Consider the following 27,603-nt stretch of genomic DNA (forward strand, 5'->3'; position numbering starts at 1 on the left):
TTAAGCGGTCTGTCTTTTGGGAGGTCTGTCTTATAGGAAGATACCATTAATCGCATATAAACGTACATCTAAATGTCTGCACTCCCTTTAATACACAGGAAGACACTTTTTTTCCAGCGAAACTCAGTCCAGACATTATCGAGAGCTGGAAGGGTCAAGGTAGTCATTCGAAATAAGACCTCTAACTCACGAATAGGGTATTGTAGCTAATGAATGCAGGAAATATATGCCCTGGATTGCAAAAGCAGATCTCGTTTCACGTTCGACACTAATTAATCCATGTTGTCGATCTGTCTGGTTTGTGCGTCAAGACCGTTAACCCTTGATTCGATGAATGTTGTTTTAGACCACAGACAGTAAATTAGGAGCTGTAGAGATCGTGTTTTCAACTTAGAGTTTTGTTACCCCCAAGCAGACGTATTTAGCTTGGTTGTAAATGTAGCTAAGTTAAATAAAAGTGTAAGTTAGCTTTACATCATATCATTACGAAATGAATGCGAACTCATTGGTGCTTGCGAGAAAGAGTTACAGAGAGAGAGAGAGAGAGAGAGAGAGAGAGAGAGAGAGAGAGAGAGAGAGAGAGAGAGAGAGAGAGAGAGAGAGAGAGAGAGAGAGAGAGAGAGAGAGAGAGAATGGGGACAGGATTAGTAATGTCGTCAAAGACGTTAATCCGATAGCTGCAAGAAGGGAAAACCACCAACTCAAATCGTCAAAAACCCGGATTCGATTCCCCATGTGGGTACAATGTGTGAAGCCGATTTCTGGTGTCTCTCTCCGTACTTTTGCTCGAATATTGCTAAAAGCGGCGTAAAAGTATACTCACTCACTTGCTCACTACAATTGTATGTATAATTTTCAGAAATACCCTCAGACAATTTTATTTTCCATTTGAACAAAAACAAAGGTTCTCAGAGCGAAAGCGGGTGGTGGTTCACTGCCCAGTCAATATTTGTACGTTACACTGCTGTAAGTGGACGGTAATAATCTTCAGTATCGCCAACATGCTGCCTTCCTAAGGTCATATAGACGGAACTCGGTGTGTCGCCATTTCGCTTCCCCCTCCATGGGTAGAACGCCAGCACCCTAGATTTTCCTCCTGCTGACTGTTGTTTTCTGGCCAGTTCCTGTGCTGCTGCAGCCTCCTCTGCCGCTGCTACTGCTGCTGCTGCCGCCGCCGCTGCCCTGTCTTGCGCTTTTTCCCGCTTCCTCTCTAACTGTTCGTAGATGTAGGTCATCTTATTGGGTTGCCAGTGGCTGGAATCTGGGACCAAGAAGAAGGCTTGTACCGTGACGGCATACACCACCAGCAACAGTAGCGCAGTGACGTGGCACCCGACCATTGCAGTCTGTCTAAGAAGAAAAACAAGTGATTGACTCTTGTGATGAAAACACTGCGAACAGCCTTGACGCACATCTAACATACTGGTAATAACAGCATACTCAATGCTTACACATTAATTACCGCCCACAACAAACAAACAAACACATGCAAGACCCACTTTAGCATACACAGCACACACTCACAAAGATAAACAAAGCATGAACGAAAACACAAAACATGTTTTATATCTAGTTAAATTATAATTAATTAAATGAACATTATGTTGATAGCCATCTATTGTCAGGATACCAATAGTAGGACAGTGTGACAATGCACATGCACAATCATTGCCGTACGCTGCTCGTATTTCTGTAGAACGCTACATATATCAGATGGGTCGACATCACACATGCTTACCCGCACAATCATTGCCGTACACTGCTCGTATTTCTGCAGAACGCTACATATATCAAGTGGGCCTACATCACACATGCTCACCCCACAATCATTGCCGTACACTGCTCGTATTTCTGCAGAACCCTACATATATACACAAGAACTTAGTTTAAGCACCCACTGACATATCTCACGATTGAATGAGCCCCGATCTTAACCCTTTGGAGCATAATGTGGGACATGACTGGTTGTCGTGTGCAACAAAGGGATCCTCCTGTACAGAACCTGACCCAACTGGACGCTGCTTTACACGAGGAATGGCGTAGACTGCCCCACCAGAGGACCTGGAGACCGACAGGGGGTATGAGGAGGAGTGTGCTGGCTGTTATACAGTCACATATGAGGTTACACTCGGTATTGACTTTGAATCGTGTAAGACACGCAAAATGACATTTTGAATATTCACATTCACCAATAAATTCAACATTAAACATTCCAGAGCCCTACCTGTTCAAACATGGTTTTGTATGAAAATCAGTGTTGTTCTTTTTAAATGATTAATTATCATGATAAAATCAACATGGATTCTAATCAATTTGGTCGGGTTTTTAATGAGTCAAAGCATCATACAGGTCAGAAAAACTCATGTTTCTCCATTGCGGTCATTACGAGACGTTTTAGGTACGTGTTGAAAACCTATCATTACGAAAATACAGGGGGTGCTTCATTAAGTTCGTTGTGTATATATCAGGCGGGCTACATAGGATTGCCTGTCTACAAAATCCTGTTAAATAGCTGATATCCTTCTGCCATACCACACGATATATGACTGCCTGTACGAACACACGTGGTCAGGGTTTAGGTCACATACAGTGCACCCTGGTTATAATGCCCCTGGTTATAATGCCCCTGGTTATAATGTATTTACAAAACTTACTTACACGGCTCATTGGGTTGTATTTCTTGTTATCCTGAACTATTGCTGACAAAAACACAGTATCATGAAACATCTCCGTGTGCTTGAAGTGTGCTCCATATTTTAACAAGAAGAGTCCTGCCTCCCATAGTAATATTCGTATGAAACATACCACCATATTCTTGACATTTCAGATGCAGTTTGAATTATTTCACTTATCAGTAGGAAATACCCCAAGGACTTTTCCAATATATTTTCTGAAAGTCTAAAATGATTACTATTGTTCGTTTTTCCTCCTATATATGATCTAGCTCTGATTTCTGCCTCCCAAAGTGCTATATTTCACATACTAGTGCTCCCTCAACGCCTTCGCTATTGTGAAAGGATCACAGTTTACGGCTTACGGCTTTGTGGCTTCACGACAAGATATCATGTTATCCGTACAGTTATCCTAGTTTAATGTACGTACTGTCTGTCAAAATACACTAAACTGTATTAAACCCACTGCCTGGTAAACAACTGAAGTGTCTCCTCAGCTCCCTGTGGTATACCAACATGTAGTCGTAACTCAGACAGATACAGGTTTAGCATGTGCCAGTGTTCAGCACGATGTCCTCCATCGTGGCTGCTGTTAATATGATAACGAGTCGTCCAAGATAGGATGGATGGCCGAGAAAAGATAGGTGAGTGTGGTGTCGTGAGGTTTGTATAGCGAGTCGAGGCAAGGTGGGGTGGGATGAGGCGAGGTGATGTGAAGTACATGTAGCATTTTACGGCATGTTTTATGTTATTTCACTCCCAAAGCGACGTGTGATTATATGTGTGAGAGCGTGTGTGAGAGAGAGAGAGCGCGCGCGCGCGCATGCGTGCGGGTGTGTGTGCCTGTGTGCGTGCGTGTGTACGCACTTATACCATATCATTTGGACATGGAAGTCCCACTCAGAAAGAATATAATGAGTCATGAAGTCTAGCCCACCTGTCCTGGTTATGGCCCGGGAAAGCGAAATCTGGACCAAACCTCCTCAATTTAAGGTCAAGCTACAGTAAACACTGAATTTAGCGTTCCCAGGACTCTCAATAAACAAGAAAACAAAGAAATGTGAGTCGTCGTCTGATACCGTAGTCATGGTAGAAATAAATAAATAACAATAAATGTTTGAGCCACAGACTGTTCACCGGTAAGTCACATTGACGGATCAGGTCAGCGACGTGATCAGTGTAGTCCAGGACAGCAAACAGTAGACGAACTGGAACATGTGGCCTTCATCATCATCATCATCATCATCATCATCATCATCATCTTGTTCTTCTCGAACAACCGGGTAGCTGAGGAGAAGGTGCCGTCGCCAAACACTGTATCTGGTGCACACAGGCGCTGGATGTTCTTGTTTGTCGCGAAGATGATGATGTTGTCGTCGATGCGATGGAGGAAGGGTTCTCCTGCTTCGGCCAAGGTCCACTGTCCCACAAACTGAATCTCACGTCGGGTGACAGGGAGTCTAGGAATGGTCTTGTGCCGTTGTCTGTAGAGAATGGTCTTGAGTGATGCGAAGGAAGGTATTTGATTTAGCAGGTCGTCTGGAACAACAGTCAAATAAGTAAAACAACAAACAATTTTAAGTCAAGTCGGATATACATTTAATATTATAATAATTCATGATAATATTTTCTTACCTGCAAGACCGCTTGAAGGAATCCATTCTGGGTAATCACTGACGCTTTGCATCCGGCGACTACACAGCTCCAATACTTCTTTTCTCGGAGGGTTTTCCTACACCAATACTTAAACTTGTCATAAATCAAGTGCTGAAACTTGAAACAATTGAAACTTCATCTCAGTTAAGAGGCTCACAGAAGGAGTATTGGGGTCGCGCGCTAATACGAAGGACGGTAATCCGATGTTTTCATAGCAATTCGCTTTCGCGGCACTTTTAGCACAACTTTGGTTTTCGCTTTACCGGGAATAGGGAATATTGAAATTTCGCTTTCCCGGGCCGACACCCCTGTCCTTTCTATCCCATTAATGCCCAATAAAGGCAGGGTAACAAGCTGATTGCTAGTCACCGGCTCTCTTTACGAGACAATACACGCGGTAATCTTAATCCCTGGATATAATACAATGCCCAACAAACTGCTTTTTGTCCTAAAAATTCGGCTTATCTCCGGCCATATACGGTACTCTGTATCAGGGAAATTAGGCAAGACGGTTGAACCACCGACTCACGTTCCGCTCTCTGTGTCCTCAAGACCACGATAGCAGTTAGGGATTGGGAAGGGACACTTTGTTTTTAGCGTATGAAATTAAGCATCGAGGTTGTAGCAATCAATACACATCACATCACACTCTAATGCACATCGCTTCATTTACATAAACTAATGATTGGGTGTGATTTAGTGAGCTCGTCATGTCCAATTCCATCGGGACATGTAGTCCGCGAGACGGGGTCGACGTGTATTACGTCAGTTGAACTCTGTGGGCGAACACGGCGCTGACAAAGAAAGTATCATTATCTAAACCTGGAACTGAACGATGTGTTCAGTTGCGATTATTGGTAGAAAATTCACGGGACAATTAACAAGGAACTGCGGTTTTGCGTCACTGGTCAAGTGGGCTTACGTTGTGTACTACAGAAGAAAACCGAGACAGAGTTTGATATAGCAATGGGGAGGATGAGGAGGTGTATGTAAACAAATATCGCGGGATGGAGATGTTGCAGTGGAGGGAGTGTTATATGGAGAAAGGGCAGGCGGGATGGAACACAGTTCAGCTTAATACTCCTTCAATCAGGGAGTTGACGAACCACGAATAATCTAACACAATGTTGATTAACTTGGCGTAGCTGATACGGCCTTTACACTTGCTGGAAATAATTATTGCAAATGGCAGCTTGATTGGCAATGTGGCAAAATCAAAGAGTTTAATCGTGCGTGAGTAATATATTCCTGCCACGTGGGAGTTACTCCTCCGTCACCACCCCCTGTGGGGTCGGGGAGTAGGCGCTCTAACCATGCTAATCCACATATGTGACGTGTCCCCCATGTAGGAATGGGTGATGCTTGGCACTCTGGGACATTATTGTTGTTCTTTACACTGCTCTTGGCATTACGAGAGCAAAATACTCAGCAATACTCAAGTTACATGGCGGCCGCCTGGAAAGAATCGAGCCTGATCCAGACAAACGTGTGATTGCCAATATGAGCAACGATCCACGAGTTTGGGCACGATGGCACGCCCAAATCGCCGTTATGTCGGCTTCTGACAAGAGTCAGTAATTTGTAGTTCCCTTCGATTCTTAAAAAGTCGTGGATATAAGAAAATAAAGAAGTGGTTACCTGGTTTTAAGCATATTATCCCCTTCATAGAGGACTCGGGCGGTGGGGTACTCTAGTGGTTAAAGCGTTCTCTCGTCACGCAGAAAACACGGGTTCGATTCCCCACATGGGCACAATGTGTGAAGCCCATTTCTGGTGTCCCCCGCCGTGATATTGCTGGAATATTGCTAAAAGCGGCGTAAAACTAAAGTCACTCACTCACTCATAGAGGACTCCGGTTAGGCTGCCTAATCTATTTGAAAGGGTGTGGCCCTCAGAATCAATTAATTAATTCGGACTCGGACTGGTATCTGTATATTGTACTAAATACCGAAACATTGTGAATTAAGCGTAGACAAGGGTATATTTGGTTGCAATGTTGCAGTGTCAGCGTATTATCCCTGACTCGCAGCAAGCGTAAATCCATCCAATTTAAAGTAAGTCTAGTTCATTTACAAGGACGATATCGCTTTAAGATGCGTAAGCCTAGCTACATCTATGTAATACATCCCCAGAACATGGCGTCTGGACACCTGCAGGAGGAACTGTTCAGCTCGGGGCTGAGTGCAGTTGAAGCACACAGTCTCATCATGCTGTCAATGAAACACGCCCTCAGGCAGATTCCAAACCTATCCTACCAAGCAGTAAGTAGGCTGCTTAAACAAAATGGCTAAGGAATGCCGCTCAAGTAAGTCTGTTTCACGATAAACATGCCATTAAGCTCCATCAGAGATATGTGCCGCACACCGGATGTGTCTCTGCGAGGTCACGTGACGCCATGACGGGAATGGCATAAACTAGACACGACCTACTGGACGTTGTTGATAGCGTAGAAGGCCACAATCATTTCTACTGATATATGCATCATTGATGTACTGATACATGTGGCGATATTTGCATTGGGCTCCTGTAATACCACTGAACAGATTTATCACATATGTCAGAACGAGTCAATTTGAATTACAAAACTCAAAGGGTAAATATGTCTGTTTAATGCCCCACTAAGCAATATTCCAGCTATATGAAGGCGTCTTTGACTGGCATTCTAGAAGTTGAGATGAAGAATGAGGACAATTTTTATGGATATACAACTTGTTTATTCTGTATAGGCGACGTTTCGACATAGATTCTAAATAAATGTCGTTGTCAAGCAACGACAACGATATAGAATCTATGTCGAAACGTCGCCAATACAGGATAATATTATAGCAGTTGTATGTCCATCAAACTTGTCCTCCTTCTATATGAAGGCGGTCTGTAACTAAACGAGTCCAGACCAGACAAGTGATTGACATTATGAGTATTGATCCACGCAGCTGGGAGATCCTGCGATTTACCGCCATTAGTTTGACATTCCATTAGTTAGACATCCCAATTGTCAGACGCTGGACTAGGGATTAAACAAGGCAACACTCATATACAAATGGGAATGTCCCAATTAGATATTTCAACCAGTTAGTTGAACCTAAGGACAACTGTTATTGTGTACATTTGAGTTATTTTTGCTTGAAAAAAACATTTAAATTATCTATATCAAATCTCTTTCAACAAGCTACTAAAGCCATGTATTTTGTTTTACGCTGAAGTCGAATGTTAAACTTATCAATAAATGTCAACTATATCTCTTTGATTCAATGGTGAAACCAATCTTGTTATGCGGTTGTGAAATTTGGGGATATGTTAGTTTAAAAAGATTGTTTTATGAGAACATTATTACCTGTAAAGAAAAGTACACCATTTTATATGCTTTATGGTGAATTAGGTAGCCACCAACTTTCTGTTGATCATGTTGAAATGCGTATGTTAATAGCGAGTGCTATTCAAATCTGGAGCTCAGAGGTGGAATATTACTCCAAAAAGTCACACATATTCTCTTTTGAAATCTCAATTTGAATTTGAAAATTATCCAATGTACCTACCATTTAACAAAGTTTTTCCTTTACTCCATTTTCGTACTTCATGCCACCATTTACCAGTTGAAAAAGGAAGAAAAAATGAAAAATCTCAGTACATCCTGTAAATGTATCATGCAAATCGAAAATTCATCCGGCTAACTACTATTCCGCCATAATATTATCATTTATTGTAATTTGTACCTCATATGCCGACGATATATCGGCCTGGGTGTAATAAAGTTCTGTTTTGTTATTTATTTATTTATGTTATGGACCATTCCTATTAGCTGTGCACTCAACCAGATGGCTTGTTGTTTTAACCTGTCTGACTATTGGGGTGTCTGACAAATGGCAGGATACCAACTGGGATCCGGCGAGCCTGACCAATGATCCCGTTAGTCGCCTCTTACAACAAGCATGGGTTTCTGAAGATCAGTTCTAACCGGATATTCCATTTTTCTGTACGGTTTCACTCAAGACAATACGTCACTGTTCGCACACTGAAGAAAAGGCAGGAGAATAATATTCGATATAAAAACCAATAGAGAAAATGGCCACGGGGTAAACATAGCGAACGCCCATATAGAGAAAAGGTCATTAAAAACACGGCCTCCAGGTAAGCAGAGAAAACGGAAACCATATAATGAGAAAACGCTGCGGCCAGCTAAATCGAGAAAATAGCAAACCGGTAACTAGAGAACACGGCCACCAGGTAAACGAAGAACGTGGCCACCAGGTAAATATGATTGGAGAAAATGGCCTCAAGATGATTAGGGGGTGTCCCCATTTGTAAGACACCCCAATACACAAACCTGGTTGAGTGAACACAAATGCAAAGGTTGTTGCCCATTACGATAATGTACTAGTCCAACTGGCAGTCCTGTAGTCAGACACTTAGGAAGAATAAGGTGAAATTTATAGTGTGGCATAGGGATATCTTATTGAAATATTTACACCATAAGGCGCACATTTTGATGAACATTAAGACACTTAACTAAATAAAGCACTGAAAGTCAGATATATTTTGGTAACTACTTTATAATTATATTTAGCAGCACTAAAAGTCCAGATAATGGATCAGAGTCTTCATCCCTCCCTCTAAGTGTTCCTGCAACCTGCCCAATCGGTTGTTGTTTCTCTATTATATTCTCTTCCGTGCTGGAGGAGCAGCACCCACGTCCAAGAGACTTATGCAGACTTATTGTTAACTCAATAGACAGGGTAAATCATACAGTACTGGTGCAAATCAGTTTATATTCGAGTAGATCAATTGAAAGGATTATGTCCTTATTATTCAAACCAAACCCTGTGTTATGGTAGTCACTTGATCCTAAAGAACAAGAGGTTAGGGACTGGGGACTAGAGTTAGTGGGCTGATTAGGACTGCTCAGACTGATATAGTATTCTTGTAGGGGTGAGTCTTCCGCACCCTCAGTCAAGTGTCTGACAGCCAGTTCGCAGATGCAACAACAACATTTACGGTTCAGTGGACAGATTAGCTACTACCTGTTACCTACATTTTATAATGGAATAGTAAAAACACAAGAAAAGACTGAAGCTATATTATTTACTTTGAAAGATGGCCGAAAAGACATTTATTTGAATTTTGATTACTGCAATATAAAAACAGTTGATTTTCATAAACATTTGGGTTTAACCTTCTCGTCTAACGGGAGTTGGCATCATTATATTGGAAACTTTGTTCAAAAGACATCTAAAATGATTGGAGCATTTCGGAAATTGAGGAAACTGAGGTACTGCACATCATCTTTTATTCCATCAGCAGTTAAAATGTGGAATGATATTCCTTTAGCTATTAGAAATTGCGACTCTATTGCATCATTTAAATCTTAAATCTTTTTGAAAGAAAAACGTGCACCTAAATATTATTTATATAGAATGAAGAAGTTAAATGTTTTGCACACAAGATTAAGATATATGACGAGTACACTTAATTATGATTTATTTAGAATAAATGTGAAAAATGACGCATCATGTCAATGTGCCATGTATCTGAGAATGTTTTTCAGTACTTCCAATGTAAACTATTCAAAGACATAAACTGTTGAAATCTTTAGAAAAAATTGTTAAAAATAGAATACCAATTGGTATTAATCTTATCTTACATGGCCATGCAGGCCTCTCAATTACTGACAATCAGAATGTGTTTAAATATGTACATATCTATATCTCTCAAACAAAACTTCTGCTTGACAACGACATTAGAATCTATATCGAAACGTCGTCTGCACAGAATAAAAGAAGTTGTCTATCCATAATAATTGTCATTATAAAACGTTTTCTCAGTTAACTTTCTGTTGTACATATCCTTGCCCATGTATGTCACTTGTGCACATTGTTTTAAGATGAATTGTGTAATTATTGGGAGAGGGCTTTTCTAAATTGGATAACTTGTGCCCAATCCTTTTCTTGAATGAATAAAATATGTTTCAATCAATAAACTCAATCAAACCTCTCAGTGACAAACCTGTTTTTATATTCGATAGTAATTGATAGTAAAACAATTTTGAGAAGAGAAAACAGATTATAATTTAAACACAACAAAGTTCCGTTTACATTTTGTACACACAATCAAACCTCTCAGTAACGAACCTGTTTCAGGCTAACCCCAATCTATGCACTAGACAGTGGACTGTTCCATTATACCCGTTGGTGTTACCCTAATTAACCTTCTAGTTCAGTGTCTGTCTATCGATTGTCTGTCAATTTGGAGTCAATATCAATTCAATCAGTTTATTTCGTGAAAAGGCCTTATATATAGACCCACGTACAAAAACATGATAATAATATTTCAATAATTAAGTTGTACTACATATATGCTGAACGTAATGCAAGCTCATCTTTTACATAAAGTGTATTAATGAAGTAATAGATAACGTCTGACAAATGGGGTGTCTGGCAACTGGGGTATCACCGATTAGGGAAGACGGCAACCATGATATTAGTAGAACTGTCACCAAGTGATTACAGAAAACAGGCACCAGTATTTAGTTTACTCGGCCACCACGTAATTAAAGAGAACATCCATGAGGTGATTAGAGAAAACGCCCACATGGTGATTTGAGAAGTTGGCCACCTGGAGATTAGAGAAAATAGCCACAAAGAAATCGGCCACAAGGTAAATAGAGAAAACAGCCACATGGTGATTTGAGAAGTTGGCCACCTGGAGATTAGAGAAAATAGCCACAAAGAAATCGGCCACAAGGTAAATAGAGAAAACGGCCACATGGTGATTTGGGAAGTCGGCCACCTGGAGATTAGAGAAAATAGCCACCAAGAAATCGGCCACAAGGTAAATAGAGAAAACGCCCACATGGTGATTTGGGAAGTCGGCCACCTGGAGATTAGAGAAAATAGCCACCAAGAAATCGGCCACAAGGTAAATAGAGAAAACGCCCACATGGTGATTAGAAAAAGAGCCACGAGTTAAAGATTAAAGAAAAACGATCACGAGATAATTAGAGATTAGAGTCACCAAGAGATTGGAGAAAACGACCAGCAGGTGATTAGAGAAAACGGTAAGCGGAGATGAACCCAGTAATGTTTATATGTCATTCGACATAGTTCACTGCACATACATCATCCTTTCAAACAGCTGCAAGGGCAAACACTTGAACATGTGGACATGGCGGACAAGCCGGAAGTAAGTTTTTCACATTGAGGAAAGGTAGACAACTCTGATGCTATATTAACCATCCATATTGGCGTCTGTATTGGATGTTTGTCATGTGGACAGATTCCAGATCGGCCAACTGATTACTGCTCATGTCCCAACAATCACCCTGGCGTTAATCTAAATATACTGAGGGAAATAAATAAGGGAACACATGAAAGCACAAGTGTTCCTTTATTATTTTCCAGGTTTCTTCACAAGCTTTGTATCGCACTATAGGTGAGAATCTGAGAATAAATAGAGAAACACTGCCATGAAGTGGTGTTCTCTTATTTGTTTCCCTCAGTATATATCGTAAGACTTTATCTCATCTTATCCATCTAGTATCTATCTCAGTGTTAGATTAAAACATACAACTCTAACACCGCACGTAACGCCGTGTGTATTGTCTAACATGTAGGTGCTCTAAAACATTGTCTATTTATGTTTAGCTGGAGTCGAACTACTCATTGTTCTTTTCTCTGACAGATGTAATGTCATCAGGATATTGCGTTGCATTGCTGCCGTGTTGAGTCATCTTTCTGTGTAGGCTAATTTTATCCATCATTCCAAAGCAAACTAAGTATACTGAAAATAAAATTCATTGAAAGTACAGGGAACACTTGTAAATGATATATAATATATTCTTGAACACTGACATAAAGACTATCTGTCAAACCGTTCATAATTAGCTGTAAATGTGTCTCATTCAGCGTGATACCCAAAATATAGTAAAGGGTTCCAAAGACACTACAACGAATGTTTGATTAGGGGGATTTCGCTTATAGTATGAAAACAGGTGAGTAAACTATACCTCCTATACATTCTGTTTGGACCTTTCTAAATTGAATATTTTCTTCCGTATACGTGTCGTATAAATTAAATCACAGAGAATCCGAGTGCACGTGCGTAGTCCGTTCTCTACCTTCACCCACGTCGCCTAACATCTAATCCACTTGAAATATGTTTAACTCAACTCGGCAAAATAATGTCTCTGTATGCTTGCTAGCTGTATACAGTAGCCTCCCTCAGACGAACCAGAAACATATGATCGTTGGTTCGAATCTCGTTTCGGCTTAAATATGTCATAGGTTTATCAGCGCCATGTGCTCAGTGTGTTAAACCCTCATTCACTTTGCTCCCCAAATCATGCTCAGATGATATGCAAGATTCCAGCTAAATTTTTTATGCTACACTAAATTAACATGTAAGTCTATGGAAGTAACGTCAAGTGTCCGAATATAACTGGAAGGTTCTGTATATATATATTCTTGTTTTAATACCGCCGTATTTAGACGTCACTGTTCATTATTACCCTATGTCATACACGTTACCCAATAACCTCAAGTTACTAGTGTATAATGTACATACTTATGTGTACATTATTACTTAATGCCATGCCTGTATTGGTCTCTGTTATACATGATTTTCATATTCGAGCTTTTTCTTCTGTACATGTAGAGTATAGAACGTTAGTGCAAAAGAATACCAGTCTTGGCTGTGAAGAAATGTCTCAATGTTATCATATACGTTATCATTCTGTATTGCCCTTGTCGGGTTGAACGTCTGTCTAAATCCCATCGTCCTACTCAGTCACCATAATCCAGTATATAGTGTGACACTGCTCACGAAATGTACTCGTTCTTTTGCGTGGAATGATTGTTACGTCAACGTATAAAACCCACCTTAACACCACGACTATAGCTCAGAACGCTCTCGTGTTGTCACTTTCCTTCACACATACGTCACATAACCTGAAAGTTACAACCCAGGAAGAAGTAAACACAAGCACAGGGAATATCTTCACTACAGGAGCACAGAGCAGCTAGAGAGCAGCTACAAGGTTGGACACAGAAGTGCACTTCCCGTTGACAAGTACTAGCTTCAGGTTTTACAACGTGCTCTGGAAGCGAACATCTCCGCCAGTTCAGATACAGTTAAAAGATCATGCTATGAAGTAGATCGATATGTTCTTGCCGAGCTGAGGTTATCAATTAGGCAAGTGGCATAAGGAGGGGAACAGTACCAAAAACTATTATACGTCGATGGAAATTTGGAACAGTGAGGGTTAATGCAATTCAGAGCGTCTTTATTCCCTAAAGTGTCTGTTTTTTCTTGGGAATACATTAAGCGCTCACATTTTCTTTAAAAGAGTGATTAAATTGAGAGTGTATGTTTTGTGGTTTGATTTACTGGTTGAACGTCCTAGCAGGAGCGAGTGGCTTGGAATGACGTATTGTAATGTGCAACCGTTCGAACAAGCAGTGAGCAGTTCTTTCACAGCCTTGTGTGGGTGATTTTGTTCTTGGTTGGATGCTTACCTTATATTGTTCTTAAGGACTTGCTTATCAGTTTCAGCAACCAATGCAAATAAAAAGAATGACAAACGTTTGCCCTTTACGCCTAGTGAAATCGGTGGATGATAATCGACACTGGCTGTTCCTTGGCGTTGACGTTCTTTAGTTTGATTATATGAGTTATTTTGTATCAAAAGTTTGCGTCTTCCCACAGATAGGAGTCCAGGTCGTCTTTTGGTATGATCCACAACAAAATAAGGTATTTTTCACTACATTATTTGGTTACCGTGAGTTAAGTTTCAAAGCAATCGATAACCGTTGCATCATGCCAGCATCACACATGCTACACCCCAGGCTCAGGTATGGAGTCGATAACGAATGACGCTTATGGTGTCATTTCAGTGTGTTTGAGCTCATAACAACATCTTACTGTTGGTACAAGTGGTGGTATTACCTACGTTACTGTGAGCAACTTACTGTTGGTACAAGTGGTGGTATTACCTACGTTACTGTGAGCAACTTACTGTTGGTACAAGTGGTGGTATTACCTACGTTACTGTGAGCAACTTACTGTTGGTACAAGTGGTGGTATTACCTACGTTACTGTGAGCAACTTACTGTTGGTACAAGTGGTGGTATTACCTACGTTACTGTGAGCAACTAACTGTTGGTACAAGTGGTGGTATTACCTACGTTACTGTGAGCAACTAACTGTTGGTACAAGTGGTGGTATTACCTACGTTACTGTGAGCAACTAACTGTTGGTACAAGTGGTGGTATTACCTACGTTACTGTGTGAACAAGTGGTGGTATTACCTACGTTACTGTGAGCAACTTACTGTTGGTACAAGTGGTGGTATTACCTACGTTACTGTGAGCAACTAACTGTTGGTACAAGTGGTGGTATTACCTACGTTACTGTGAGCAACTGCTTATGTTATTGATTATGTTACTGCTAGGAGCTGCCTGTTACTGCTTCTGTTGCCGCTTATATAATTGCTACTGCTTACTGTAAGTGTTACTGCCTACTTTACCGACAGTAATTATATAACTGATATGATAGAAACAGGAAGACGACTGTGTATTGCGTTTTATGAAATGTGTTCTTGCATTCCGCCAGCATGGTAGATAAAGATACATGTTGTACGTACATATACATGTACACACCACCAAATCAACTAAATCCCTGTCTGAAAGAGTTACCGTAATCAATCAGCGGACGACATTCTTGATACTCAGAGAAAGCTTTTTGACGTTGTAAATACATTGTGGCTTCACAAAACCTCATAAAACAAAGTTTTTGCTTGAAGTTTTTCAGTTTCAGAAAAGAACCAAGGTTTTTTTTACGTCGCAAATAACTATTCCTTATTACAAGGAAAACTTCATTTATGTATTCATGGGACATTACTAAACTTGGTGACCATATATATAATTTACTTACATACCTATTTTTACAGGTTCAGGACACATTGTCAGAAATGAAAGCAAATGTTACCTGAATGTTTCCTGAGAATGAATTACATTAACACATACCGGAAGAAAAACGGACAGGAACCACGAATCTGTATGGCTCACTAATACTGGAAGAACAACGGACAGGAACCACGAATCTGTATGGCTCACTAATACTGGAAAAACAACGGACAGGAACCACGAATCTGTATGGCTCACTAATACAGGAAGAACAACGGACAGGAACCAAGAATCTGTATGGCTCACTAATACAGGAAGAACAACGGACAGGAACCACGAATCTATATGGCTCACTAATACAGGAAGAACAACGGACAGGAACCACGAATCTGTATGGCTCACTAATACAGGAAGAACAACGGACAGGAACCAAGAATCTGTATGGCTCACTAATACAGGAAGAACAACGGACAGGAACCACGAATCTGTATGGCTCACTAATACAGGAAGAACAACGGACCGGAACCACGAATCTGTATGGCTTACTAATACAGGAAGAACAACGGACCGGAACCACGAATCTGTATGGCTCACTTATACAGGAAGAACAACGGACAGGACACCACGAATCTGTATGGCTCACTTATACAGGAAGAACAACGGACAGGAACCACGAATCTGTATGGCTCACTAATACTGGAAGAACAACGGACAGGAACCACGAATCTGTATGGCTCACTAATACAGGAAGAACAACGGACAGGAACCACGAATCTGTATGGCTCACTAATACAGGAAGAACAACGGACAGGAACCACGAATCTGTATGGCTCACTAATACAGGAAGAACAACGGACAGGAAACATGTGCATATGTTTTTGTATCAATACCGGAAGAATATAGCACAAAAACCATGTATAAGTGTATTTGTAATAATACTGGAAGAACAACTGACAGGGCCCTCGTGTCTTGTGGTTGTTGATTGATGTAGAAAGAGTGAGTGAGTTTAGTTTTGCGCCGCTTTTAGCAATATTCCAGCAATAACACGGCGGGGGACACCAGAAATGGGCTTCACACATTGTACCCATGTGAGAAATCGAACCCGTGTCTTCGGCGTGACGAGCGAATGCTTTAACCACTAGGTTATCCCACCGGCCCGGTACAGAAAGAACACCAAGGAGTCAGCGCGTGGCTGTAAATTTAACCGCAAGAACAAATCGCAGAAACCACATGTCTGTCGGTTGAGCAAAGTATTTGTCGTTGCTCTGGCCTCGTGGCTCTGCACAGGTGGAATCACAATAAGAGAGAAAGAAATGTGCTGTGCTACATTCATTGCGGTACGGAAACAGTCGTCATTTTCAGATCGGATGAAGAAGAAAATAGGCCAATTTCATTTCCAATTTCTTTCTCCTGTTCACTGGACACGAACAATCAACTCGTCCAACAAAGCAACACACTACTTCAGTAAGGTGGCATTTCGTCTCAGTTGTATATTGCACGCTACATACATGCATGTGGATAAGCCAACGTATTCAGTCCACAATCAGATCACATGTATAAAAACATTACCGTGGTATTATTGCTATTTGTTAATGTCCAGGGGTAACGCCAGCATTAGCGGTAAGATCGTTTTGTGCAAATGGTCACGGTAATCGAGATATGTGCGATGAATGTACATCAGCCAAGTCAATAACGCTCTGTCAGTGGTGGCGTTGACGTTAAAAATGATTGTGGTGCAATACAGACAATTTTATTTAGTACATATTACTTTGACAAAATTGTCAATTATTTTTCACTTGACCTAATCGAACGATGCATCATTTATCCATGTTGATTGTATATTTAACAGTAAAACATACCGTTTATACATACAATAAATATTTATGTTAACACTTAATCTGTTTTACCGGTGGTTTATGCCATGCCAATAAATATTTATGTTAACACTTATTTTATCGCAAATGTTTTAATTTTGCCTTTCCTGTTTTATCCTACAGTTATAAAGGGAGCACTAATGTTTGTGTTCGTTATAACCGCAGTTCGCAATTCGGATAACTGTACTTAGCGTGTTTATTATAAACATAGACCATTGTCTTGTTTACAGAAGCAATTGCAATATCCGTGACACAAGGTCTGGAACTGTTACTTGTGAAGAACATCGCATTAAACAAAAGTATGGGAGGGAAAACTACAGAAAATGTCTGCTGTAGAAGTGTGGCGTTTTAACACATATTACCAATCACCGAGTATGTACTCAATCACGAATTATGTAACAACACTACAATCAATCATCAGGTATGTGAAAGTAACGCAAATATGTTCAATCCTCCGGCATGTAACAACGCCACACTCAGTCACGACTTATGTACCAACACTATATTCAATCATCAGATATATAACAACACTATATTCAATCATCTTATATATAACAACACTATACTCAATCATCAGGTATGTACCAACACTATATTCAATCATCAGATATATAACAACACTATATTCAATCATCAGATCTATAACAACACTATGTCCAATCATCAGATCTATAACAACACTATATTCAATCATCAGATATATAACAACACTATATTCAATCATCTTATATATTACAACACTATACTCAATCATCAGGTATGTACCAACACTATATTCAATCATCAGATATATAACAACACTATATTCAATCATCAGATCTATAACAACACTATGTCCAATCATCAGGTATGTACCAACACTATATTCAATCATCAGATCTATACCAACACTATATTCAATCATCAGATCTATAACAACACTATGTCCAATCATCAGATCTATAACAACACTATGTCCAATCATCAGATCTATAACAACACTATGTCCAATCATCTTATATATAACAACACTATGTCCAATCATCAGATCTATAACAACACTATGTCCAATCATCAGATCTATAACAACACTATGTCCAATCATCAGATCTATAACAACACTATGTCCAATCATCAGATATATAACAACACTATATCCAATCATCAGATCTATAACAACACTATGTCCAATCATCAGATCTATAACAACACTATGTCCAATCATCAGATCTATAACAACACTATGTCCAATCATCAGATCTATAACAACACTATGTCCAATCATCAGATATATAACAACACTATATTCAATCATCAGGTATGTACCAACACTATATCCAATCATCAGATCTATAACAACACTATGTCCAATCATCAGATCTATAACAACACTATATTAAATCATCTTATATATAACAACACTATACTCAATCATCAGGTATGTACCAACACTTTTTCCAATCATCAGATCTATAACAACACTATATCCAATCATCTTATATATAACAACACCATGCTCAATCATCACATCTATAACAACACTATACTCAATCATTAGATCTATAACAACACTATATCCAATCATCAGCTATGTAACAACACCATGCTCAATCATCAGATATATAACAACACCATGCTCAATCATCTTATCTATAACAACACTATGCTCAATCATCAGATATATAACAACACTATATTCAATCATCAGATATATAACAACACCACGCTCAATCATCAGATCTATAACAACACTATACTCAATCATCAGATCTATAACAACACTATATCCAATCATCAGCTATGTAACAACACCATGTTCAATCATCAGATATATTAACAACACCATGCTTAATCATCAGATCTATAACAACACTATGCTCAATCATCAGATATATAACAACACTATATTCAATCATCAGATCTATAACAACACCATGCTCAATCATCAGATCCATAACAACACTTTATCCAATCATCAGATCTATAACAACACTATATCCAATCATCAGATATATAACAACACTATACTCAATCATCTATAGTTAGGTGTTTAGCAAAACAGTTTACACCGAACAATCCCGTATGTGGCAAAAAGTTTTGAACCAATAATTCGTGTCAAAACACAGTTAATCCCCAATAATCGGCCTTGCCTTTGTGAAGCCCTTTACCAGTTACCCAAAAGCTAAGGGGGGAACAAATCTCAACCCCCACACAAGTCTTCAATAGTCTGTCGGAATTCGCTGGTTTAGAACGTCGGTGTCTTATCTGCATAGTGTATACATAAATACCTATATTCTCTTCCTCCTCCTGTCCTGTCTGTTTGTCTGTTTCATACTTGCATTAAGACAAGCAGAATAAAATCCTATAAACCCTAGAAACAATGTAACCTGCGGATTTCAGCATGGGAAGAGTTACTGAATAATTGAGACGTATTTAAAGTAGACACCTACCTGCGGACTCTAATGTTAGCGCGGCCCCTGTGTTAGTCAAATGACGCTCACAATGAAGTTAGTCCCGTTTCCCGTCGGACTGGGCACATCACGGGAGCACGCACTAGAAAGGTTCTTGGTCAGTTCTCCAAGCTGCTATATAGCGAGCAGAGAGGGGGCGAACCAGGGACTCACTCAGGTCAACTTTCTGCGGAACTGCTGGCGACGCAAGTAAATGGAGGGTAGCTTCCTTTAGCTGTCACAGTCGCTGTCGAGGATGTGTGAGGGGGTGATTGGAGGCGGATGCTAATACGCGTTCAACAACGGAGGAGCTTGTTTGAAAGAAGATCAGACTTAACGCGTCAACAAAATCTTTGAGGACATAATTCATGGACTTTACTCCTTGAACATCCTTCTTGGTGGATTATTTTAATTACATACTTTCGGAAACATGTCATCATAAGCTAGAGTAAGTGTCAGAGACAAGCAACAAACAGAGACATTCATACAGGAAACCATAATACGGTCAGACAAACGGAGAGATACATCTAGCTCCAGACATACATATACAAAGTCAGCCCAGGGAATACCGAGAGATACATCTAGCTCCAGACATACATATACAAAGTCAGCCCAGGGAATACAGAGAGATACATCTAGCTCCAGACATACATATACAAAGTCAACCCAGGGAATAGCGAGAGATACATCTAGCTCCAGACATACATATACAAATCTAGCAGAGAGATACATCTAGCTCCAGACATACATATACAAAGTCAGCCCAGGGAATACAGAGAGATACATCTAGCTCCAGACATACATATACAAAGTCAGCCCAGGGAATACAGAGAGATACATCTAGCTCCAGACATACATATACAAAGTCAACCCAGGGAATACAGAGAGATACATCTAGCTCCAGACATACATACACAAAGTCAACCCAGGGAATACAGAGAGATACATCTAGCTCCAGACATACATATACAAAGTCAGCCCAGGGAATACCAAGTCACGGTTATCTGGCGAAATAGATTCCGTTTAGGCAAAAATGACCAAACAGCGTAGACACTTTGTAATGACACCATTTGCAAAAACAGTAAAGCATGCCCTGCACTTCTCTGCAATATTCAACATGACGCATGACTGTTTAAAGTACACGTCACTTGGCAGCTTTATGTATAATGCACAACACGTCACACTGTTGTTCCACATAGATTGTTACGAAATGTCCCAACGTATTTTAATGTACAACACGCAGCATGGTTGTTTTTTTAATATATTGTTACGACATATCAGGATTTATTACCCACGTGGTCAACGTATGGGTAGTTGCATACTAATCTCGTACGTCACACGAGTGTCGTATCGCGTTGACCTGTGTCGTAACGACTTGATCTGAGATTCTAACGATTTGATTGGATAACCGATGACCTCTCAATTAGGTCACATTCTGACGTAACTATGTTTTCATTCATAACAAACACGTGAATTCATTCATTCTACAACTTAAATGCATTGTGGGAATGTAAACATTGCGAACGTTGCCGTGTCGCTGTTTAATTATGAGTCGAACTGAGACATCATATCCGTCGAAAAACATAAACCCAATGATTCCACCAGTGATGTTAGCCGAATGAAGCAACTGCAAACCAAGAAACCGGGTGCTACGGAGTAGTTTACTGTAGGAGGCTGTACGAGGCGATGACAACTGACATGCATCGTGACGTCGGTTACCAAGGCAGTGACGTCATTACAGTGTGACGTCATGCAAATATTGTACTACAGTATAAAACTCTTCCTCAACCTCTTTATGAAACCGGTTTCGGTTTGAAACTATAAAAATAACAAAAAATACGCTATTTTGTCAATTTAATGCATGTAAGACGTGGGTAATAAATAAAATACCACACTCGGTCTCATCACAGACGAATTATACGAAACTCGTGACCTTCCTAGTGTAGTATTCTCTATATATCTAATGTACGTCAAATCACATGTACAAACACATCTTATGGATTGTTACGATACGTCACAACGTATTTCATTTACAACACGTCATATGGTTGTTTTGTATAGATGTTACGACATGTTTCAATGTATTTTATTTACAACACGTCATATGGTTGTTCTGTATAGATTGTTACGACATGTTTCAATGTATTTTATTTTCAAAACGTCATATGGTTGTTCTATATAGATGTTACGACATGGTTTAATGTATTTTTTTGCAACACGTCATATGGTAGTTCTGTATAGATTGTTACGACATGTTTCAATGTATTTTATTTACAACACGTCATATGGTTGTTCTATATACATGTAGATTGTTACGACATGTTTCAATGTATTTTATTTACAACACGTCATATGGTTGTTCTATATAGACTGTTACGACATGTTTCAATGTATTTTATTTACAACACGTCATATGGTTGTTCTGTATAGATTGTTACGACATGTTTCAATGTATTTTATTTACAACACGTCGTCATATGGTTGTTCAATGTATTTTATTTACAACACGTCATATGGTTGTTCTGTATAGATTGTTACGACATGTTTCAATGTATTTTATTTACAACACGTCATATGGTTGTTCTGTATAGATTGATACGACATGTTTCAATGTATTTTATTTACAACACGTCATATGGTTGTTCTATATAGATTGTTACGACATGTTTCAATGTATTTTATTTACAACACGTCATATGGTTGTTCTGTATAGATTGTTACGACATGTTTCAATGTATTTTATTTACAACACGTCATATGGTTGTTCTATATAGATTGTTACGACATGTTTCAATGTATTTTATTTACAACACGTCATATGGTTGTTCTGTATAGATTGTTACGACATGTTTCAATGTATTTTATTTACAACACGTCATATGGTTGTTCTGTATAGATTGTTACGACATGTTTTTCAATGTATTTTATTTACAACACGTCATATGGTTGTTCTGTATAGATTGTTACGACATGTTTCAATGTATTTTATTTACAACACGTCATATGGTTTTATTAGATTGTTACGACATGTTTCAATGTATTTTATTTACAACACGTCATATGGTTGTTCTGTATAGATTGTTACGACATGTTTCAATGTATTTTATTTACAACACGTCATATGGTTGTTCTGTATAGATTGTTACGACATGTTTCAATGTATTTTATTTACAACACGTCATATGGTTGTTCTGTATAGATTGTTACGACATGTTTCAATGTATTTTATTTACAACACGTCATATGGTTGTTCTGTATAGATTGTTACGACATGTGTTCAATGTATTTTATTTACAACACGTCATATGGTTGTTCTATATAGATTGTTACGACATGTTTCAATGTATTTCATTTACAACACGTCATATGGTTGTTCTGTATAGATTGTTACGACATGTTTCAATGTATTTTATTTACAACACGTCATATGGTTGTTCTATATAGATTGTTACGACATGTTTCAATGTATTTTATTTACAACACGTCATATGGTTGTTCTGTATTTATAGATTGTTACGACATGTTTCAATGTATTTTATTTACAACACGTCATATGGTTGTTCTATATAGATTGTTACGACATGTTTCAATGTATTTTATTTACAACACGTCATATGGTTGTTCTGTATAGATTGTTACGACATGTTTCAATGTATTTTATTTACAACACGTCATATGGTTGTTCTGTATAGATTGTTACGACATGTTTCAATGTATTTTATTTACAACACGTCATATGGTTGTTTTATATAGATGTAGATTGTTACGACATGTTTCAATGTATTTTATTTACAACACGTCATATGGTTGTTCTGTATAGATTGTTACGACATGTTTCAATGTATTTTATTTACAACACGTCATATGGTTGTTCTGTATAGATTGTTACGACATGTTTCAATGTATTTTATTTACAACACGTCATATGGTTGTTCTATATAGATTGTTACGACATGTTTCAATGTATTTCAATGTATTTTATTTACAACACGTCATATGTTTGTTCTGTATAGATTGTTACGACATGTTTCAATGTATTTTTATTTACAACACGTCATATGGTTGTTCTATATAGATTGTTACGACATGACATGTGTTTCAATGTATTTTATTTTACAACAACGTCATATGGTTGTTCTGTATAGATTGTTACGACATGTTTCAATGTATTTTATTTACAACACGTCATATGGTTGTTCTGTATAGATTGTTACGACATGTTTCAATGTATTTCATTTTACAACACGTCATATGTTGTTCTGTATAGATTGTTACGACATGTTTCAATGTATTTTATTTACAACACGTCATATGGTTGTTCTGTATAGATTGTTACGACATGGTTTTCAATGTATTTTATTTACAACACGTCATATGGTTGTTCTGTATAGATTGTTACGACATGTTTCAATGTATTTTATTTACAACACGTCATATGGTTGTTCTGTATAGATTGTTACGACATGTTTCAAATACAACATTTTATTTACAACATGGTTGTTCTGTATAGATTCATATACAACACGTCATATGGTTGTTCTATATTGTTACGACATGGTTCAATGTATTTTATTTACAACACGTCATATGGTTGTTCTGTATAGATTGTTACGACATGTTACAACACGTCATATATAGATTGTTACGACATGTTTCAATGTATTTTATTTACAACACGTCATATGGTTGTTCTGTATAGATTGTTACGACATGTTTCAATGTATTTTATTTACAACACGTCATATGGTTGTTCTATATAGATTGTTACGACATGTTTCAATGTATTTTATTTACAACACGTCATATGGTTGTTCTATATAGATTGTTACGACATGTTTCAATGTATTTTATTTACAACACATCATACGGTTGTTCTATATAGATTGTTACGACATGTTACCTACATTTTCAATGTATTTTATTTACAACACGTCATATGGTTGTTCGATATAGATTGTTACGACATGTTTCAATGTATTTTATGTACAACACGTCATATGGCTGCTCTATATAGCTTGTTACGACATGTTTCAATGTATCTTATTTACAACAAGTCATATGGCAAGCCGCCAACAATCGCTGATAATCACCCCTAGTATCCACTGCGCTCGTCAAATAACAAATACGACAGAGTATATATGCTTACCTATTTTAGTGCAATACTATCACTGGTTCATGTAGGAGTAGAGCCCGATTGGTCCCGAACTTTACCACATACAGATACCCATAAGCACCGGTGCCAACATAATCAGTGCGAACCAGGATTAAAACTCAGAATCAAAGGTTCTGGCCTACACAGAGGGTTGCTACTCCGCTCAGGTAATGCAAATAAGACGATTGAGCCACCAACGACTGCTTTGTATGGACGTAAGCTGAAATAACACGAGCTTCTTGAAACCCGAGAAATGTCAGTGTTTGTATATAATTTAACTATATTGCAGAGTCGGAAAATCATTCTGTGAAGGTCGGTAATATGGATATTAGGTGATTATATTGCTATTTTAATATTTTGATCGGCCAATCAGAAGCCAGTATTTTTCCTATTCACGAAAACTATCGTAAAAGAATTATATACTTTGCAAAAAAAAAAAAAAAAGAAAGAAAGAAAGAAACTGAAAAGTATAGATTATTTGAAAATGTCTGACGTTTTGCTGATATTCAAACAAAATAAATATGAAATATGAATTTCTCGTGTCTGCATGCGTCGGAATTGATTTGAGTGGGTAGAATAAAGCACGACTGAAACAATCCCCCAAAAGTGAAAACGCAAAAATGCAAACATGTGGGACTCCAACATGAAGTGCAGCATGAATTATTTTGCTATGGATTTCATGTGTGTCATCACAATTTACAGTAAATGAAAAGTGAAAACTTGCCACGTATGACAGAAGCTCAACGCAATAACGTCATCGGCCGACTGCAGACAGATGACAACTTCTCTCTGTAGACAGGTTGTTCCACGTATTGCCATGCACCATTACAAGACAACGGAACCGTTATCAGACGCTGTGGTCAACACGTGACCTACCCAGATTTCGACCACGTGTCCCAACTATTGCTATTTTACCATGAAACATTTGGGAAGCTTTTCTGGCTTCACTAACCTGATCAATGTTGGTTTAGTTTTACTCCGCTTTTAGCAATATTCCAGCAATATCACCAGAAATGAGCTTCAAGCATTGTACCCATGTGGGGAATCGAACCCGGGTCTTTGGCGAGACGAGCGAATGTTTTAACCACTAGGCTACCCCACCGCCCCACTAACCTTATCAGTTTGAGCGAGAGTCACATACAGTCCTTAACATCTTCCCTGGTCTACATTGTGCCCTTTAGAATATTTACTGTCACCTGATTAAACTGAAACAAATTTGCATAGATTATTTATTACCAAAACACAAGAAGCACTAAGGGCATGTTTATCGATCAACATTGGAAAATGTAGCGAAAACACATTAGATATATTTGTAAGATTCTATTATTTGAAATATCATATTATGACCTTTCGTTATATGAATTGTGTTCTATTAAAAATAATTGAATGTACCAATAAAAAAAGAATGAAAAAGAATGTTGTAATGTACTTTTTCCGAAGAGTTATGTGCAGAATACACAAGACATTAATAGTATATATGATAGACATTTTCATGCTTTAAATATATTGATTGAATAGTTGAAAAACAATGGCTTGATACATCACAAAACGGCTCAAGTGTGTGTATGAACAGAGAAGTAAATGAAGCTTTTATGTATGTGGTTTATCGTAAGTTTGATTTTCAGTTGGAAATATCTGAAGTTAGCAATAATATATAAAAAACAACAAAGAATACTTCTATATAATTATGACTTTTCAATATAATTTGATTCAAAATTTGTAAAAATCGAAATAGAAAATTACAGAACTGCTTATGGGTATATGTGACATCTTATCTTTGAAGATCAGTATATGAGTTTTAATTAGTTCTTAAAACCACCCACCGTGATGTATGATGGTTAAATGGATACAATCTCTTTTTCCGTTCCGATTATATACCTTGCATTGTGTTCAACACCTGATCTGATCACTGGTGTGGAGAGATTCCTACAGTTTCTACTGCTGGTTTGTTTGTTATTCTCTAGCCCTGGTCTGTAGACCTCTTGCATCTGTGTACATGCTGAGCGTTGTTACCACAGTTCACCTGAACAAAATAGTAAGTATGGATACCTATAAGGGACACCTGACACCAGTTCTGAACAAATTAGTAAGTATATATCATATTCTTCATTCGGGTAAGGGATAACTATGGAATCCTATAAGGGACACCTGACACCAGTTCACCTGAACAAAATAGTAAGTATATATCATATTCTTCATTCGGGTAAGGGATAACTATGGAATCCTATAAGGGACATTGTCGTGTTGTCGCCCTTGCCAGAAAAGTGGGAAAATGCGACAAGATACTTTGGCCATTTGTCGCTGTGTCGCATTGTCGCGCTTTGAATAATATCTTTTTCATTCAACGAAACATAACCAAAGATAACCTCCGAACTAGGTATGAATATATTTCCTGACTATCTTGCAGTAGTGGTATAAGCTTTATACATATATTAGTATCAAAACGTTGGGACTATTCTATACAAGAGCGACGCATAACACATGTACGACGGGCATGCAGGTTCCATCCATCCATCCATCCATCCATCCATCCACCCCTCTATCCATCCAACCATCCATCTGTCCGACGTCCATCCGTCCGTCCATCCATCCGTCCGTTCATCCATCCATCCATCCATCCACCCCTCTATCCATCCATCCATCCATCTGTCCGACGTCCATCCGTCCGTTCATCCATCCATCCATCCACATAAACAAATCCTGTGTCTTAGACCATTAATTTCTACCCTGCATGTACTGATTTTGAGCAAAAGAATATGTGAATAAGAAGCGAATAAGTTATTGCCCGATTTGTTCAACACTTCTAATATTTGTCAAAAACAAACAGTTTCATGTCTTCTTTCATCTGTATAGGCAGACACAAAACTATGTCCTTGTGAAGATAAATATTGCAGAGTACATTGGTCAAACAGCTATGTGTCAAAT

At 38.6% G+C, this 27,603-nt stretch overlaps 1 protein-coding gene across 1 annotated transcript; it reads right to left on the minus strand.

Moving 5' to 3' along the window:
- Positions 1 to 862: 862 nt before the first annotated feature.
- On the minus strand, positions 863 to 19,710 carry LOC124278549. The gene is made up of 2 exons (XM_046714277.1): positions 19,527 to 19,710; positions 863 to 1,350 (listed from the first exon to the last, which is right to left on the minus strand). The coding sequence occupies exon 2, from the start codon at positions 1,338 to 1,340 to the stop codon at positions 957 to 959; it is 384 nt and encodes a 127-aa protein (XP_046570233.1). The 5' UTR covers positions 1,341 to 1,350; positions 19,527 to 19,710; the 3' UTR covers positions 863 to 956.
- Positions 19,711 to 27,603: the final 7,893 nt, after the last annotated feature.

Source organism: Haliotis rubra, unplaced genomic scaffold (assembly GCF_003918875.1).
Source record: "Haliotis rubra isolate DU_JTF1 unplaced genomic scaffold, ASM391887v1 Scf24, whole genome shotgun sequence".
Classification (NCBI taxonomy): Eukaryota; Metazoa; Mollusca; class Gastropoda; order Lepetellida; family Haliotidae; genus Haliotis; species Haliotis rubra.

What these genes read in the sequence shown, in the direction of transcription:
- LOC124278549 (XM_046714277.1), bottom strand. Translation starts at nt 1,340, where the DNA reads ATGGTCGGGTGCCACGTCACTGCGCTACTGTTGCTGGTGGTGTATGCC.